The sequence below is a fragment of the Trichoderma virens genome (assembly GCF_000170995.1).
Source record: "Trichoderma virens Gv29-8 chromosome Unknown TRIVIscaffold_5, whole genome shotgun sequence".
Lineage (NCBI taxonomy): Eukaryota > Fungi > Ascomycota > Sordariomycetes > Hypocreales > Hypocreaceae > Trichoderma > Trichoderma virens.
In genome coordinates, this window is record NW_014013744.1 from 1,728,046 (window position 1) to 1,745,336 (window position 17,291).

The following is a 17,291-nucleotide window of genomic DNA, read 5'->3' on the forward strand; positions in this document are numbered from 1 at the left end:
CAAGCGTGGTAAAGGATCAATCGAATACGATCGCATTCGCCCATCCACTGGCGTTTAGCTTCCGTAATCATTCCGGCCACCTAAATAAAAACATGGAAGTAAGAGAAAAAAGGTGGCCCTGTCAGCACTGCCTCTTCCATTATATTAAGCCATGCCGGCCGAAACTTGCCGGGCCAGCGCATAAATACTGGTAATATCTTGGCGCAGTGCACAAACGCTCAGCCCCTCTCGCTCAGAAACATTGTCGCCGCCATCCCTGAATCCTGTCTCCAGAAAGGCGGGCTCTCATTTCTACAGCCAGGCGAGCCCTGTATTCTAGAAGAGCTGGTAGAACCCGTTTCTTCCTGCGTTGCCCGCGCACAGGAAAAGCCCGGGACAAGAAGGAAGAAGAAGAAAGAGAAACATTGAAGCTTCTTCTTTAGGCTGTACCGTACTTGAGGGAATCCATGCCCTGTCGCCGTCGCCCCCATGTCACATTGCCTGCTGCAAAAGGATGCATCTGCCGACACACGGATAATATTATAGTAAAACTCCTAGGGGCAGCTTCAGGTTACTCTAGCAACTTATGTGCGCACGAGCTCTCAAGAGACTGGCCACCAGTGAAACGTCTTCTGCTTACTTGTTCAGCACATGTCCAGTACTATTACATGTGAATTCCAGCTTGGTGGGCACTTGTCGCCATACTTGATGTCTTCTCTCCAAACATCAAGTCAGCTCCTTGATCAAGAGACACTAGCGAGTACACATACCTTGTTCTGAGGACCGTAGCGTCATCGACGTCATGATCGTTCATGCCGATCCCTTCATACCCCGTGGAACAGGGCTCTTGTGTTCATGAACTTCGAAATGAGCTGGAATCGCCATCTATGGAATAGACATATTAGTGGTTGTGCGCCCAAGTGTTATTAGTTTCGTGGAGCTACATATTCGGAGACTCCGTGGAATATAGTTTAGATAGCATGTCACCGATAACATATGGAGAGCCTCAAAAAAAGCCCACATGTGATGCTACAGCTACACACACACATCCGAATATCTCCATGTCTCACTTCACCTGCTCCCACCCCCAATGAACCTTCTCTCTCTCCCTGTCTCTCGATTTCACTCACATCAGCAAATGTCATTTTGTATACCCATTTCCCCATACATATCGCTGGTTGGTTCAGTTTTATTGAATGGACTTTGAAGTCGAACCACTTACCCTATAGCAGAGCAGCCATATGACAGTCCAAGGCTAAGATGTGGCCCTGCGACATTTCAAGACGGTTGATATTGAAATATCTATCAATGAAGCACCTTGGGGTGAATTTCCCATTCATCACACACACACACAAAACGTAAATTATCGATCAAATGGGGGTTTTCGGTAGATACTCAACCCTTTCTGCAGGTTGAGATATCTTGATCCATGGCGACACTAACCTGAAGAGGCTAGACTCCCGAGCTGCTGCCCGTCTGATATCTTTGGCCCTTGATTGATATATACAAGTAATCACTTCCTCCTTTGGCCCATTCTTCTGTGCTATATCAAGTTAGAGTACCGAGAATTTGACAACGTCTCTCTTGACTCGATTTACAAAATTCTCCATCATCTATTTCCAAGATGGTTATAAATACTAGAAACGGGCTCTCAACAATGGCATCCATAAGGGAGTCACCTTAAGAAGCAGCAGCTAATCGCCATCATGGAGACCACAGACATGGAGAAATCTGCTGACACGACTCCGTCAACTTTGACCTCGGAGATCAGGGATCCTGATCAAATATGGATAGAATCAAAAGATAATCCTTTAAACTGGTCTCAGTCCAAGAAGTATCAGACAATTGGCTTAGTCTCCTTTCAAGCATTCATCTCGTAAGTCCTCACCATCGAATGACAAAACACCGAAATTCTTTCTCTTACTCCTGCAGCCCTCTCGCAAGTTCCATCATGGCTCCCGGTTTACCAGAGCTAGCGGAAAAGTACAATATCAAATCCGATACCGTTCTGGCCTTGACTCTGACGATATATATCCTGGCCTGGGCACTTGGTCCCCTCGCCTTTGCCCCGTTGTCTGAGATATATGGCCGGCGGTGGGTGATTAACATATCGAGCGTCATATTCACCGCGTTTAGTATTGCGTGTATCTTTGCCGTGTCAGCCGGAGAACTGATTGCTTTCCGATTTTTGGCTGGAATCGGAGCGTCGACGCCGATATCCATCGCGGGAGCTGTCATAGCCGATCTTTTCATCTTGGAGGAGCGGGCTCCAGCCAGCGCTATATATGGCTTGGGTTTACTGATAGGGCCCCCGACTGGGCCTATCATGGGAGGATATCTGACACAGACTGTTGGAGTCCGGTATGGCTTCGTTCTAACAGCCGCTCTCGGTGTCACAGCTCTAGTCCTTAGCATGGTGTTTCTTCCCGAGACCGATCATACAATCATCCGATCAAGCTCTGGCTCGCGACGTGGAGGGTTGATGGGGCTCTTCAACAAAAAGGCAGAGACATCAGTTGACGATGAGCGGACACAGCCTCCCGCCCCCTTGACGGGGTCAGCTAGAGAAGCAGCCATACGGCCTTTGGTCCTTCTTACAAGAAGTCCTATTTGCCTCATTCTGAGTTTCTACGGAGCCCTGTTAGTACCTTTATCTCAGGAGCTCTCGACAATGCCCACTGACCAAAACCACCGGCAGTGTCTACGGATTTCTCAACATGTTTTTCACGACCTTTCCAACGATATTTGGCGAGATATATGGATTTAAGCCTGGACCAACCGGTCTGACGTACATCGGAGGCGGACTCGGAGAGCTGTTTGCTACGGCTTTGGGTGGATGGGTTGGAAATACTGTCTACCACAATGTGAGTGCTAGAACTCCCCCCCACACGCCTCTTCGTAAATGAACTGACAAGAAAATTCCGGTCGATAGCTGACCAAGAAGAATGGCGGCACCCCCAAGCCTGAATTTCGAATGCCTGGAATGCTTCTCGGTTCTGTTGCCGTCCCCATCGGGCTCTTCTGGTTCGGATGGACGGCCCAGACTCATCAGCACTGGATGCTCCCCATCATTGGATCGTCCATTTTCGGATTCGGCATGATGTCCATCTTGTTGCCGCTGCAGCTCTACTTCATTGATGCATTCAAATACTCGGCTGCCGCACTGGCAGCGTCCTCGCTCGCTCGCTCGCTGCTTGCATTCGCCATCCCCCTATTCGCCCCACAAATGATTGATGCGATGGGACTGGGGGGAACATATTCTTTCCTTGGCGGATTGAGCATCGTAATAGGCATCCCGCTGCCCCTATGGGTGTATTTCCAGGGGGAGAAGATCCGAGCCAGGAGCGATTTAAATCATTGAGAGGCAAAGAAAGGCAAGGGCAAAGAAATCTCGAGGCCACGACTGTGTTAACGATGCTTAGCCGCCTATGCAAACCATGGTTTTCAGCTCTTCTCTTGCTGCTGGGCTGGAGTAGAAACTGTCTGGGAAATGTTGAATAAAGGATAGGTATAGACTAAAGTGTGAAGATGACAACAATAGCGCACATGTACATGCATCTAATACATGCATGGTGTGTTCAGTGAGAGGAAATATTGCCTGGGTAAAGTACCCGTACTACTATAATTATCTTTCTTATTATTTGCTGAATAATCCACCCTGGGTCTTGTAATGATGAGGAGTTAGAATTCGAATATACGGAGTTCAATAGTGTTTATGCCGGTGCGAAAGGCGAGCAAGCTTACATACCTACATGGAGTATTTGCTCGCTTTGCTCGTGTGATACTGAATTGGGCCGCTTACTCATCCACTCTCGTTCGACTTGAGGTGTTTGGCTGTGGATCGCTACATACCTTGTACTCTTCTCACCTACATGTATATACATTTCGCACTCGCACCTTCGAATAGGAGGAAGCCTGATTGCCGCCCAAGAAAATGAGACTGAATTCTCAGAGAGTCCATGCGTGCCAGACATGCAGAAGAAGAAAAATAAAAGTAAGTAGAACATGCATCATTGAGAAGGAAAGAAAGAGAGAAACGGTTATCATAAACTCACCGGGGTCTACTCCGTAGTGTGACAACAAACTACCACACTGCACTCAGTGCACACGGCTGAAGAAGAAGTGTCCCGGGTCTACTGAAGGCCTAATTTTTATCTACAGTGTACAAGGCAAGTAAATTGTCGATGTTATGGGGCATCCGCGCGTCTTTGTTAACGTTTATCAAGATTCCCAACCACTGCAGCAGCAGCAACTCGCACGCCAGGTAAGGGGTGATCATGCAAGGACCTCGCCATCGCTTCAAAGGAGCACGCGCTGATGGGTCTAATATTCAGCAAACAAGTATGTGTAGGATCCCGACTGGCATCATCAGTGGTGCACATGAAGTGGTATCTCGCCTTGCCGTCGAAATTGGGTCGTACCATTTATCCCCGTGGACGCCGCATCCATGGTTTTTGTCGATTCCTCGGCTTGCGCTATCGGCGGACTTTCAATCACGGATGCTAATACCGTTCCAAGCAATGAAGCTCGCCTTTAGAGCTGTTGCCGAGAACGATGTATCGCTGAAAGCGGCGGCGTATCAATACTATTCAAGCGGCTTGGAGCGCCACAAAGCTCAGCTTCATCAGCTTGTTCCATGGCAGAGGCATCAGCGCCTAGATTCCATTCTAAATCTTCTTCTCATGTCAATGGCACTTCTAGAATTTGAGATGATGGCACCACTTGCGGCCGATTCCTGGGTTCCCCATGCTTATGGCGCTCTAGGCCTCCTGGAACAAGTTGGACCTGAGGGCTGTCAAGAATCACCGTTTTTTGAGATATTCTGGCAGTTGCGCTTTTTTATGGTAAGTCAAAAGGATTACACAATCTGCCAAATCATCAAACTGAGGCTTATTTCTCTGTAGTCGTATGTGGCACTGTCTGCTCGCAAGATGTCATTCCTCGGGTCTCAGACTTGGATGGAGATACCATTTCTGCACCGCGGCAAAACCGAATTCGACCGCGTCATCGACACCCTTCTTCTAGAAGACCACCAGATGAGTAAGGGAGAGCCTTTGGGCCTCGAAACAAGCGATCTGTGGCAAATAAGCGACAGAGACTTCGGCCACGAGAGAGGGGCAGGCTTCAAATTTGCCTGTCTAGGAGAAAATGCCGATTTTGAGCGCATAGTCCGAATTCTTGTTGAACTACGAGAGCTCGTATCAGCATGTGCATCAGATCCTAGCCCCAAGAGGCAAGAGTCTCTGTCGGCGGCTATCCTTGCGGATTGCAAGCACTTGATGAGCCAACCTTCGCTGCCGTTCAACGTTGGGCTGCAAGTCACGAGCGCGGCGAGCTTGGTCGCTCAATACGCCTCAGACTCTCTGCAAAAGCAAGAGGCAGAACGGCTATTTACTGACTGACATGGGCGATTTGTCTTGACGGAATGACCAATGGTCGTGTCGTTTCGTGAAGAATAGTACCCGTAGAAACCACATGTTGAGTGTGCCTATAAACAGCTGTTAAGGTTCGTGTTGTTTTGTGCAGAGGCGGCAGTTTGGAAGGCATGAAGCTTTGGTGAGTGACTACCTGGCGTGCGTTGCGCGTGGCTACCCTCTTTTCCGAAACTTGAATAATTCTGACTTTTGCGTGAATAGGTTGCGCTCTTGTATAGGCAAGCATCGCAACAATTCTGCTTCAAGGTTTACGTAACTAGCTGTTACCTCTCCCAAACTCCCAAACTCCCTAGCGATCCGACCGGCAATCTCTCACCGTATCCTCGAATATGAACAATAACTCCAACGAATCTCCCGAATCGCTGGCGCCATCTTCCGGTCGGCCTTCTCCTTTGCCGAGCCAAGCCTTATCAGCAGGTGGACGTGGCGATGTGAGCCCGCCGCAAAGCGGCAAGCTCTTTTCGGGAGATCGAGGGCTATCAAGATTAAATCTTATACAAGCTTCGCAGCTGTGGCCACTTACAGCCCAGGATGGCTCGCCGGGCATAGCCCAGCAGTGCATGATATCGTGTCCGGATTTGAATCGTACCACAAGGCAGCCTTGGGTAAATGATTGCCTACGAAACCCCATATCAGCATAGGCGTACGTGCTAATAAGAAATCAAAAGGCAACTTCACGCCAAGTGGGAGGCTGGCAGTGCCACTATGGCAGGCGTGTTTCTCGCTCTCAACCTACCACGCCGCCAGGCTATGGTTTTCGCGAACGCATCGCCGTCCGATTCCGCCGCCGGCGCCCCTGGGAATCTCCAAGATCCTTTCGAGGCTCAGCAAACGACCAACTCGACATGCCGAGGTTCCAAGACGGACGAGAGAGGAGACGGAGAGCGCGAGGGTCTCTAGAACGGCACAGCCCTTCTGACCTTGGAAGCCCTCGACAAAGCACTCCTGTGGGAGAAAGGGCCGCGGGTCCGTTGGTAGTCGCGGGAATCGCGATGGCCACCGCTGAGCTGGACAGGCTAAGCCAGGCATACAAGAAGGAGGAGGGCAAAGAAGAGTAATTTAAGGGAGGCTTAGATTCGGATACGGACATGATTGTTGTTGATACAGCAAATACGACGACTCCGTCAGTAGAGTTAGAAAGTAGAACTATGTCTGTATTGATACGAGGTATTCTTTGAAGTCGACAGAGCACATGCCGCCTTTTATTGGAGTAACCCCTAGATACATGGTATATACAGGTACGGCAAATAGAAGGTACATGTGCATATCATGCGGAACATGACTGGAATCTCTCTTATATGGGCATACTACATGTACATACGGAGTACATGCAATTGGCATTGAATCAAATCGCATGTCACTGGATGCAAGCACTAATAATTACAGCAACCCCCTCCTGAATTCCGAAATCGGGGCTATAACTCGAGGTTGCTATTTTGCCTACGTCCATTATTTCTCCCAATATCTTCCATTTTTAGCCGCCGCGGATGACGCCCTACTAGTACCTACTGAGGCATCTTCCGGAGCAATTGCAAGCGCATCATGTGCCGTGGCGGCGGTGGAGATTCCAGGTGGAGATTGCTTGTCGTTCAGCGCCCTCCACAGAAGGTAATGGTCGGGTTTCATCGGATTAGTGCTTGGATTTAGCGTGTTGAGGGCGCGATTCTGGGGAAGTTGCCGATGGGCTACCGAGGAGCAGAGAGACGATTGCTAGCCCAGTACTCCGTACATAATACATAACGCAGCTGGTGGCCTCATTCAACTCAAGCATGTACACGATCGTGCCAATTCCCCTCTCTGCAGACAAAGGCGGACCCGATTGACCATGCTGCGACAATCCTTCAGGGCCATTGCCCGCACGGCTGTTGCGAGACCGGCTGCGGCAAGAAGCTATGCTACATTCAACTGGGAGGATCCCCTCAATGCGAAGAATCTCTTTACCGAGGAAGAGGTGGCCGTTGCAGAAACTGCGGAGCGATACTGCCAGGAGCGGTTGCAACCCAGAGTCTTGCGTATGTGGTTACCAATTTCTCCTCATGATCCCTTACACTTGCTATTCATGCAGCATGGCTAACCTGCTGACTCTCTTCCTTCAGAGGCTTACCGAGACGAACACTATGACCCCAAGATCCTCGAGGAGATGGGCGAGCTCGGCCTGCTTGGCTCCGGCATCAAGGGCTACGGATGCGCTGGCGTGTCCTCGGTGGCCGGCGGCCTGATTACACGAGCGGTCGAGCGAGTCGATAGCGGCTATCGGTCTGGCATGTCGGTGCAGTCGTCCCTCGTCATGGGCGGCATCCACGAGTTCGGTACCGAAGAGCAGAAGGAGAGATTCCTCCCGGAGATGGCCAGGGGCAAGCTCATTGGCGCCTTTGGCCTGACGGAGCCTAACCATGGCAGTGACCCGGGCAGCATGGAGAGCGTCGCAAAGCCGCATCCCACCAAGAAGGGGTATTACTCGCTGAGCGGAGCCAAGACGTGGATCACCAACAGCCCCATTGCCGATGTGTTGCTGGTCTGGGCCAAGCTGCAAGAGACGGGCAAGATCAGGGGCTTTTTGATTGAGAGAAAGGACTGCCCGCCCGGAACGCTCGAGACACCCGCCATCAAGGACAAGAACGGGCTCCGAGCTTCCATCACGGGCATGATCCAGATGGACGGGGTCCCCGTGCCGGAAGCTAACATGTTCCCTGACGTCGAGGGCCTCAAGGGACCCTTTAGCTGCCTCAACAGCGCCAGATATGGCATCTCGCTCGGTGTCATGGGCGCCTTGGAGGACGCCATTGCCAGAGCTCGCACCTACTCCCTAGAGCGCAAGCAATTCAAGGGCAACCCCCTGGCCAGGTATCAGCTCATTCAGAAGAAGCTTGCCGATGCTGCCACAGATGCCGCTTATGGCACGCTGGCCGCGGTGCAGGTCGGCAGACTCAAGGATGAGGGCAAGGTGACTCCCGAGATGATTAGCATGGTTAAGAGACAGAACTGCGATTCTGCTCTGCGGAATGTCCGCGTGCTGCAGGAGATTTTTGGAGGCAACGCCGTGAGCGACGAGTATCACATTGGAAGACATGTGGCGAACCTGTTTGTGACGCAGACGTATGAGGGACAGAGCGATATCCACAGTAAGTATTTCGTGCTTCTTTATCCGCTCTGCTGGATTCTTGCTAACGAGGGGATGTCTAGGCTTGATATTGGGCAGGGCGATTACCGGAATCCAAGCCTTTGTATAAATGTGCTAGCTAGGTACATAGATGGTGAAATTAAAAGCTACAGACACATGCAAGACGTATAGTAAGATACAAGTCTAGATTGTGCTTGGCATGCATCGTGATGCTGCGCTTGAATGCAGGTGGTCATGAGTCGGATGCCAAGCAATAATCAATAATGTTATAAGTGCCTACTCACGGCAGCACCCACCTACCTCTACGAACTACTAATACCATTTCAATAGATGTACCTTATGTAACCTTTTGGGCCTGTGATTCCTTAAAAGGAGAGACGTAAGGTTTTCCCCAATCACGTCAAAACCACCAAGCGCAAACCTTGGAGCGAGATTCTCCGACGCCAGAAACCCCACCGTGGGGTGCCATGACATGACAGATCCGTGCGATTCCATCCACGGCTTTCAGACGAAGCAGCTGCTCCATTCAGAATGCTACTGCGTCTCCGTCTCCGAGCTGAGGCAAGCTGGTCGTCCGGATTAGAAAGCACGCCAAGTGCCTTGTGAGTCTAGCCATCGCAACTACTAGCGGTATCAAGGGAAAGGGAAAGGGGGCCGATAGTGCAGCGTAGAATGTGCATGTAATCAATCATATCACAAGGTGCCCCCCCTTTGGTCATCCTGACATAAGGCACACACAGCTGTGCGTGCAAAGCCGCAAAGCCGCAGGGCCGCCCGGCCATCACGGTGCATCCCGTCAGTGTCAAAGTGTCAGAGTGTCAGAGCATCGAGTTCGAGTCACGCCTCGGTTTTGGCGTCGAAGCTGAGCGAAAGACATGGATGGCGACATGTCACCTCGGGCCGTGACGACAAGTGCCCTCGCCGCTATCGCCGCTTGCGTGCAAATCCGCTGCGCGCCTGTTAGTGTCCGGGTCACGGCCTAAGATGCAGCCTGCAGTGGCGGTGTCTGTTAGCCACATTTGAGGCTGGCTGGCTGGCTTGCTGGCTAGGAATAATAAAAAAAAAAAAAACCATAGCAAAAAAAAAAAAAAAAAAAAAAAAACTGGACTCTTTTTTCCCGGACCTTGCCTTTGCTTAGTTACCCAAGTGTTAGTGTTAGTGGTTTGTGTGCGTGGGTTCGCAGCCACTGGCCGTGTGCAAGCCCGCTCTTTTCTGGTGGCTACCGCTACTCATTACTTAGGTACTACTCTCTTCTCTTCCCTTCCAACCCCTCCACTTTGCTTCGACATACAAACTCGATCTGCACAGGACCGCCATCAGGGACTCTGCACCCCCGATCAAATAAAGCCTCTTCCTAGCGCTCTGGACTTGCAGACGGTCGCCTTGCATCGTCTCCAACGTCCGCCTAGGCTCTTTTGATTCTTCCTCGCCCGTGAGTGCAGCGTCTCCGCATCGTCACCCGACCAGTCCGGAAGCAAATACTGACGCCAGCCTGCCAGCCTCGATCCGAGATCGATCTTCCACCACCCTCTTAGATACCACATACCCTCATCACAATGGCCCTGAAGCGCATCAACAAGGAGCTCAAGGACCTCGGCACGTAAATCTCCCCTCTCCCGTCTTCCCTCTCCTCGTCCCATGGCCTATGCTGTGCCCTTAGCTTGGTTCCCACTCTGGATACTTTCATCAGGAGTGTCGTCGTTTGCAGCCCAAGCCGTCGTGTGAGGTGGGGCTATGCTGAGCGGGGGTCTCACCAGCTCACGGCATGGGCTTGCTTGATGCTCGACTTCTGGAGTATCTGGAGTGTCTGGCACCAAGTCACACTTTGGTTTTGAACGTCGAGTTGTGGATGCTGACTTTGTCGACCGATTAGTGACCCGCCATCCTCCTGCTCCGCTGGTCCTGTTGGAGAAGATTTGGTAAGTTGGAAGCCTTGTTTCTATGCGTCAACTCCATCAAAGGATGGCTGTTGTCCGAGTGGAACGATATCGACGCTCTGTATCAAGATATGCTAACATGTCCTGCAGTTTCACTGGCAAGCTACTATTATGGGACCCGTGAGTTGATATCCTTAAATCCTTAGCCCCGTTTTGCTTGGCTCAAGCAGCGTTTTGCTGTTTGGCATCATTCAAGACGCTCCGCCGACAACACCTCTTTTTGACAAGATGGACAACTAACGACCGGCATAGGGTGATTCACCATACTCAGGAGGCGTATTCTTCCTGAAGATTCAGTTCCCTACGGATTACCCCTTTAAGCCTCCGAAAGTCAACTTTTCTACCCGAATTTATCACCCTAATATCAACAGCAACGGCAGCATTTGCCTCGATATTCTTCGAGACCAGTGGAGCCCTGCTCTGACTATTTCCAAAGGTAGGCCGCCATTTCATATGACATATCGAAGAGATAAAATGTAAAAAAACAAACAGCTGACATGAAAACTACTTGAACAGTTCTCCTTTCTATCTGCTCCATGCTGACGGACCCGAACCCCGATGATCCCCTTGTGCCTGAGATTGCGCACGTGTACAAGACCGACCGGCCCCGGTACGAGGCGACCGCTCGGGAATGGACCCGCAAGTACGCCGTCTAGGCAATACCAAACGGTTTCTTTTGGGGGTTTTGATGGCGCTGGGTGTTTGACGTCCTCTATCACGCAATGACGGTGCGGCATGTTTGGCGAGCCTCTACGTTATAACCGGTTGCGGAGATGATAGTCGAAAGCGGACAGTGCAAGTTTTTTTTTTCTTCTTTCTCCTTGCTGTTCTATCATCTCTTCGGGTACACCGCGTTTATGATGCTGGGGGTGAGACGCATGGCCGGCGGACAGGTGGCAGACTAGACAGATATATCCGCTATTCAAGGGCTTATGCGGCTGGACTTGACTTTGGGTTTGCATCAACAACGTGTACTCTGCATCCAACAACAGGCATCTGATTTAACGCGTCTCTAAGAATGGTTCATTTGCATGTGATCTATGACGATTGTGGACTGCACTGTGAAATTCCAAGTGAAGTTGAATTGCGTAGGAGTTGTACCAAACGGGAGAAGAGGAGTGAAAAACGAAAGAGAGATGGGTATTTTGGCGGCGTAGTGATCCTTCGAATGCGTCGAAACAGATTTCGAGTCTTGTAATATGCAGTCTATGATATTGACTTGGACCCTCATGTAACTGGTTGTATTGCGTCAGAGATTGGACATGTAAGGTACAGGCAAGGTTCATACTACCTAGGTTGTACCTAGAACCTGCCTAGTAGGTTTCTAGGTACCTACTATATGTAGTCAATACTAGGTATATGAAGGTCTAATATTGAGGAAATGTCTTATTAATAAATAAATCAACCCGAATAGTCTGAGGATCTACTGTTTCGTTGGTAGGCCTGATTCATGACCTTTGATACCCGATGATAAAGTGTTACGATGAGGCCCATATACAGTGGGGAGGAATACATCTACTCCATCCCTACCTACCAAGGTGCCTAGTAGTAGATACCTAAAATAGACCTCCAGGTGTGTGATTGTGAGCACCTAGAAAGGTATTGACGAACAGATGAAGGGAAAATGTCATGCGCTGCAACGGCCTTGGCGCTAATCTATAAGAGATTTTGATAGTACAGCATGGTCAGAATAACGTTGTAGGTACCTAAGATTGACCATCCATGTCCTACTAGGTACTAATTACCGGGAATGTACGGGACACTCCATGATTAGCGCCAGGTCGGCCGGAAACAAAAGAGAAAAGAAAGAGGAGGAATGGGTGCTCTACGGAGTATTTGTGCTGATATAAGAGGAGACTCCAGATGATTAAACAAGAATTAAACAAAAGATGGAACAGCTTCGAGCTCTCAAGGAGAAAAAGGCCGGGTCGGGCGGCAAGCGCCAAGGGCAGAGCCGTCACACCTTTTGTCGCATCTTGTTTCATGTAGCCTCGCGCTCAGCCTCCTTTTGCAGTCATTATGCATGCGGGGAATTAGGACGGGGGGGTGACATGGTAAAACGTAAAACGGCAGGACGAAGAAATCGAACGATAATCCACAAGTCTTGAAACTCGAGGGCGACGATGTGCGCGTCTGCGCTGCACATGTTTGATTGTATGGTTGCTTCGATTTGCCAGCAGCCATGAAGGCTATTGATTTTTGAGAGACTGCTGCTACAGTAATTCCTCTAGATAAGCTGAAGGGGGCTTTTTCTCGCTTGGGGCTTTTGGTGGAGAAGGTGGTCCTGGCCTAGCAACTCCGTGTTCATTATGGGCGAATCCTCCGTCCGGGCTCATTGACAATGAAGAGACTTACAAGGTAGCACAGTAGATCAACAGATGATGGATCAAGCAGGACAGAGATGGAGATCTCGGGGATAGCATCACCCAACATACATATTACCGTACCGATACGGATTCCAGGTGCTGATTCCGACCATCACACACATAATATCCAGTAGTACAAGTTGCTTCAGTGCAGCCACTCGCCCCAAAACGAAAGCGAAAAAGGCGCCCTTGGCATCAAACCACCGTCAATGGTCTGTTTCGAGACTCGGCAGGCCGGCCGCTAATTGGCTGCAACGGGGGCCCATGTCCGGCAGTCGTGCGTGTTCTTTGGCTTCGTAGCTTCGCTGCATGGACGAGCTTCTGCAACCTGTAACAGGGACGCGGCAGGCCGTGCTCGCTTTCTCTTTTGGCGTACCCCCGGGGGCTTGTCGCATCCTGCCCATCTCCCACGACTTCGGACGGAAGCCTCTAGTCTTTTTATTGTTCTGCCATCTCTAGTTTTCGTCGTTGTTGTTTGGATATTTTCCCGTGGGTTGCGTTGATCGCAAGGCTGGTTGAGTTTTGCATTGTTGAATCTTTGTGGTATGTGAATTCATTCATCTCATTCATTCATTCATCCCCCTGTCTTTTGGATATTTGATATGGATGCCAATTGTCTTTCTTTCGTTTCTCGACGCTTTGACACTGACTGTTGGTTTCTGCTGCAGATCTCGGGATTGATTTCTCTCCTTTCGTTTCTCTTCTCTTCTTTACAGCCGCGTGATTGCACCGGCGCTTTGTTGACTTAGTCATTACACTCTCTTATTCGACAGGCTGCTGCTCGTTCAGCGGGATCTGAACCGACGATACTGCCTGCGCCAATTGGTCGTTTCTGAACTGGAGGAGAATCATACAGACTACTTACCTATATACTGCGACCGAACGTTTGCTGGGATAGAGCGCGAGAGGCCTTGCTCGGGCTTTCAAGTATACGTTTGAACTACGACAGCCGACCAACCACACAACCTTGTTCCAAGATGGGCTACGAGGAGTATGAGAGCATTGAGCGTCCGACGGAGCGGTCCAGATGGACCCCCCTGACGCGCATGCTGCTCTCGGGTGAAATGACACAGGAGAAGCAGCAAGAGCTGACGGCACGAGAAAAGTTTGACCGGTGGATGATTAACGAAGGATACAGAAGAGTGTACGTTGCGCCAAAGGGGACTCGCGGAGCAAGGATAATGGAGAAGAAACAAAACAAGAACCCAATTGCTGACCAGGGCGAATAGATTTGTCTTCGTTTTTATGCTGGCCCATGCCCTCATCTTCGCCTTTGCCTGCGTCCATTACGGTGTCAAGGACAGCTTGGCGACATCTCGGGCCACCTTTGGCTTTACATTCGTCGTTGCGCGAGCGGCCGCTCTGGTCCTCCACGTCGATGTCGGCATCATCCTCTTCCCCGTCTGCAGAACCCTCATCTCGCTTCTTCGACAAACCCCCCTCAACGGCGTCATCCAGTTCGACAAGAACATCACGTTCCACATCACGACGGCCTGGTCCATTGTCTTCTTCTCGTGGGTGCACACCATTGCCCACTGGAACAACTTTGCGCAGGTGGCGGCCAAGAACAACCTTGGAATCTACGGATGGCTGCTTGCCAACTTTGCCTCGGGCCCCGGCTGGACTGGATACGTGATGCTGATTGCCCTCATGGGCATGGTCCTCACCTCGATCGAAAAGCCTCGACGCGCCAACTACGAACGATTCTGGTACACGCACCACATGTTCATCGTCTTCTTCATCTTCTGGGCCATCCACGGAGCCTACTGCATGATCCAGCCTGACGTCGCCCCCTTTTGCACGAGCGTCGGACCGTCGGCTATTGGTGTGTTTTGGCAGTACTGGATGTATGGAGGCTTCATCTACCTGGCGGAGAGAATTGCTCGAGAAATCCGAGGACGCCACAAGACGTACATTTCAAAGGTCATCCAGCACCCTAGCAACGTTTGTGAGATTCAGATCAAGAAGGAGCACACCAAGACTCGAGCTGGACAGTACATCTTCTTCTGCTGCCCGGCGGTGTCGCTGTGGCAATATCACCCCTTTACGCTGACGAGTGCCCCCGAGGAGGACTACATTTCCATCCACATGCGCTGCCAGGGTGATTTTACCATGGCCGTCTCGACTCTCCTGGGCTGCGAATGGGACAAGAAGGGCAGCTCGAGTAAGGTTGTTGGAGTTGCCGGTGACGAGACCAACGATCCGGCCCTGAAGCGCGTCCTGCCCAGGGTCTACGTCGACGGCCCCTTCGGATCTGCGTCGGAGGACGTCTTCAAGTACGAGGTGGCGGTTCTTGTTGGTGCCGGTATTGGTGTCACGCCCTTTGCCTCGATCCTCAAGTCCATCTGGTACCGGATGAACTACCCCCAGCAAAAGACGCGGCTGCGAAAGGTCTACTTCTTCTGGATCTGCCGAGACTTTGGCTCCTTTGAGTGGTTCCGATCGCTGCTGCTGGCCGTCGAGGCACAGGACGTGGACAACCGCATCGAAATCCACACGTACCTGACGGCCAAGATCAAGGCGGACGATGCCACCAACATCATGATCAACGATGCCAACGCCGACAAAGATGCCATTACGGGACTGCGGAGTCCCACCAACTTTGGCCGCCCCAACTGGGACATGATTTTCCGAGGTATCCGGAAGCTGCACACTCCTTGCGAGGCGGGTGTGTTTTTCTGTGGACCCAAGGGTCTGGGAAGTTCCCTGCACGTTTACTGCAACAAGTATACTGATCCTGAGTAAGTTCTTTGTTTCATATATGAGTTTGGGCGTCTTTTATTCGTGAAAACTAATTCTGAATTCTATCTAGGTTCTCGTTCGTCTGGGGCAAAGAAAACTTTTAAAGTGCCTATGATGCTATCCAATTACTTTGTCAACGGCCTTTTTTGCTCTTATTTTCTTTTTCCCTATATTTCTCCACCACAACGAGATCGATACTACTGCAGCAGAATCCCCTTTTTGCTCTCCTTTTTTTTTTCATTTTTCCCTTTGTCGTCTCTGTTGCCCCTCTCATGATACCAGGGCTTGCTCTCAGTGGTGGATGGAGAAAGTTCTTTCTATAAACATAGTAATTTCGTAAAAATTCGCTGCGCTGGACGCATACACGTAATTGTTGGCGAGAGGCCCGAGAGGGGAGGGGTGTGTTTGGCAAAGAAGAGGGAAATTGGATACAAGGGGATGGAGCAGGCTGATGAGAGATGACTTATACAAGATATATATACCTATATATACTATCTGAGTGTATGTGTTGTGTATCTTATGTACATCTCTCGCCTTGTGTGAATGTACCAAGTTGCAAGTAAAGCAGAACAAAATGTCGACCAAGGCTGGATGAATCAAACTTTGATAATACCTATCAAACTAAGATGCTCATTTTAGAGTGCGATTGCTGTCAGTGTCAGCGTATTACTGTAGCCCACATCTTACTTCTTCGGCACATGGCTGCCCCGTGTAATCCATGTTATGCCGGCTTCGTAACGGCGGAGCAGCATGTGGAATGCATATGCCGCTGTTGGTTAGCAGCATCAGCAATCGTCGATATTGCAGCAAAATGAGGCAGGTGGTCACGTCTTCCCCCTTCGAGCATGTTTCATAGTGTTTCTTTCTTTTTTTACATGTATTAATTGTTATTATTTACGGACCCAGAGTTCGTCAAAATGACACTGAAGAAAGGCTGGCCAACCAGGTGTACCAAGTGACAGGTTTTTGGGAGACAAAGCTTCGGGATATCCGATCCGGTATCACGGGAGCAAAGATCTCACCGGTTATCAGAATTTATTTACGGGCTAAAAGGAAAAAAACAGAGGCCCAAAAACAACCAAAGGATCGTCACGAGGGTAGCCCCATGCAGTCTGACAGCTCCGGCATTCCATCGGGCGAGACGGTGGTTCGGCGCCTCGTTAACATCAGGGAGATTAGTTTTGGGACGGTGCAGTCAGAATAAGGGACAAGAATAGCAGCATCTCAGCTGGCTTTCAACGTTTTCCAGCCTCGCGGGCTAGTTTGACATTGAGTGGCTTTTTCTCACGTCCCGTTTTGGGTGATTGTTGCAGGCTGTGGCGGAGGCTGATGACTGCTTTGGGGGGGAGGGAATGGGGATGACGCTCTGTTTGGAATTTGGTGCGGTGGCTCGTATTGTTGGTGCACGTTATCTGCAAAACAATGGGCGCCATGCAGGGACTATTGGAGAGAGACATATGCTCTCGCTTCTGCAACGACCAGAGGATACATGGCACAGCACCTGTCCAGCAATGGCCAGCCAAGTACAGTTCCGTACAGCTCTGTAGAGCCATGCGAAGTCGTTCGACTACTGGCTGTTAGTGTCGAGTCGTGCGAGTCCTAGTGCCAGCTTGGGGGACGTCATTTCGCATAACGACTCGCTCATGAACCAGCGATCCGGCCAAGTCTTACGGTTCTGGGCAAAGTGGCAGCGATTACAGCGTCTTCTCGG

The 17,291-nt window shown here is 50.5% G+C and overlaps 6 protein-coding genes across 6 annotated transcripts; all 6 read left to right on the top strand.

Moving 5' to 3' along the window:
- Nucleotides 1–1,700: 1,700 nt before the first annotated feature.
- On the top strand, nucleotides 1,701–3,340 carry TRIVIDRAFT_36727 (uncharacterized protein; the record flags this gene model as incomplete). The annotated part of the gene is made up of 4 exons (XM_014102491.1): nucleotides 1,701–1,855; nucleotides 1,912–2,619; nucleotides 2,678–2,843; nucleotides 2,912–3,340. The coding sequence occupies 4 exons, from the start codon at nucleotides 1,701–1,703 to the stop codon at nucleotides 3,338–3,340; spliced, it is 1,458 nt and encodes a 485-aa protein (XP_013957966.1).
- A 1,159-nt stretch (nucleotides 3,341–4,499) lies between these two features.
- TRIVIDRAFT_221009 (uncharacterized protein) lies at nucleotides 4,500–5,381 on the top strand (the record flags this gene model as incomplete). Its single annotated transcript, XM_014102492.1, has 2 exons — nucleotides 4,500–4,823; nucleotides 4,884–5,381. 2 exons carry the CDS (start codon nucleotides 4,500–4,502, stop codon nucleotides 5,379–5,381), a joined length of 822 nt encoding a protein of 273 aa, XP_013957967.1.
- A 362-nt stretch (nucleotides 5,382–5,743) lies between these two features.
- Nucleotides 5,744–6,472, top strand: TRIVIDRAFT_221010 (uncharacterized protein; the record flags this gene model as incomplete). Its single annotated transcript, XM_014102493.1, has 2 exons — nucleotides 5,744–6,019; nucleotides 6,083–6,472. 2 exons carry the CDS (start codon nucleotides 5,744–5,746, stop codon nucleotides 6,470–6,472), a joined length of 666 nt encoding a protein of 221 aa, XP_013957968.1.
- A 690-nt stretch (nucleotides 6,473–7,162) lies between these two features.
- On the top strand, nucleotides 7,163–8,701 carry TRIVIDRAFT_73836 (uncharacterized protein; the record flags this gene model as incomplete). Its single annotated transcript, XM_014102494.1, has 3 exons — nucleotides 7,163–7,426; nucleotides 7,511–8,536; nucleotides 8,598–8,701. The coding sequence occupies 3 exons, from the start codon at nucleotides 7,240–7,242 to the stop codon at nucleotides 8,642–8,644; spliced, it is 1,260 nt and encodes a 419-aa protein (XP_013957969.1).
- A 1,103-nt stretch (nucleotides 8,702–9,804) lies between these two features.
- TRIVIDRAFT_86499 (uncharacterized protein) lies at nucleotides 9,805–11,512 on the top strand (the record flags this gene model as incomplete). The annotated part of the gene is made up of 6 exons (XM_014102495.1): nucleotides 9,805–9,967; nucleotides 10,035–10,135; nucleotides 10,409–10,454; nucleotides 10,563–10,592; nucleotides 10,725–10,908; nucleotides 10,989–11,512. The coding sequence occupies 5 exons, from the start codon at nucleotides 10,092–10,094 to the stop codon at nucleotides 11,126–11,128; spliced, it is 444 nt and encodes a 147-aa protein (XP_013957970.1).
- Nucleotides 11,513–13,815: 2,303 nt separating this feature from the next.
- TRIVIDRAFT_37111 (uncharacterized protein) lies at nucleotides 13,816–15,684 on the top strand (the record flags this gene model as incomplete). Its single annotated transcript, XM_014102496.1, has 3 exons — nucleotides 13,816–13,982; nucleotides 14,068–15,579; nucleotides 15,651–15,684. 3 exons carry the CDS (start codon nucleotides 13,816–13,818, stop codon nucleotides 15,682–15,684), a joined length of 1,713 nt encoding a protein of 570 aa, XP_013957971.1.
- Nucleotides 15,685–17,291: the final 1,607 nt, after the last annotated feature.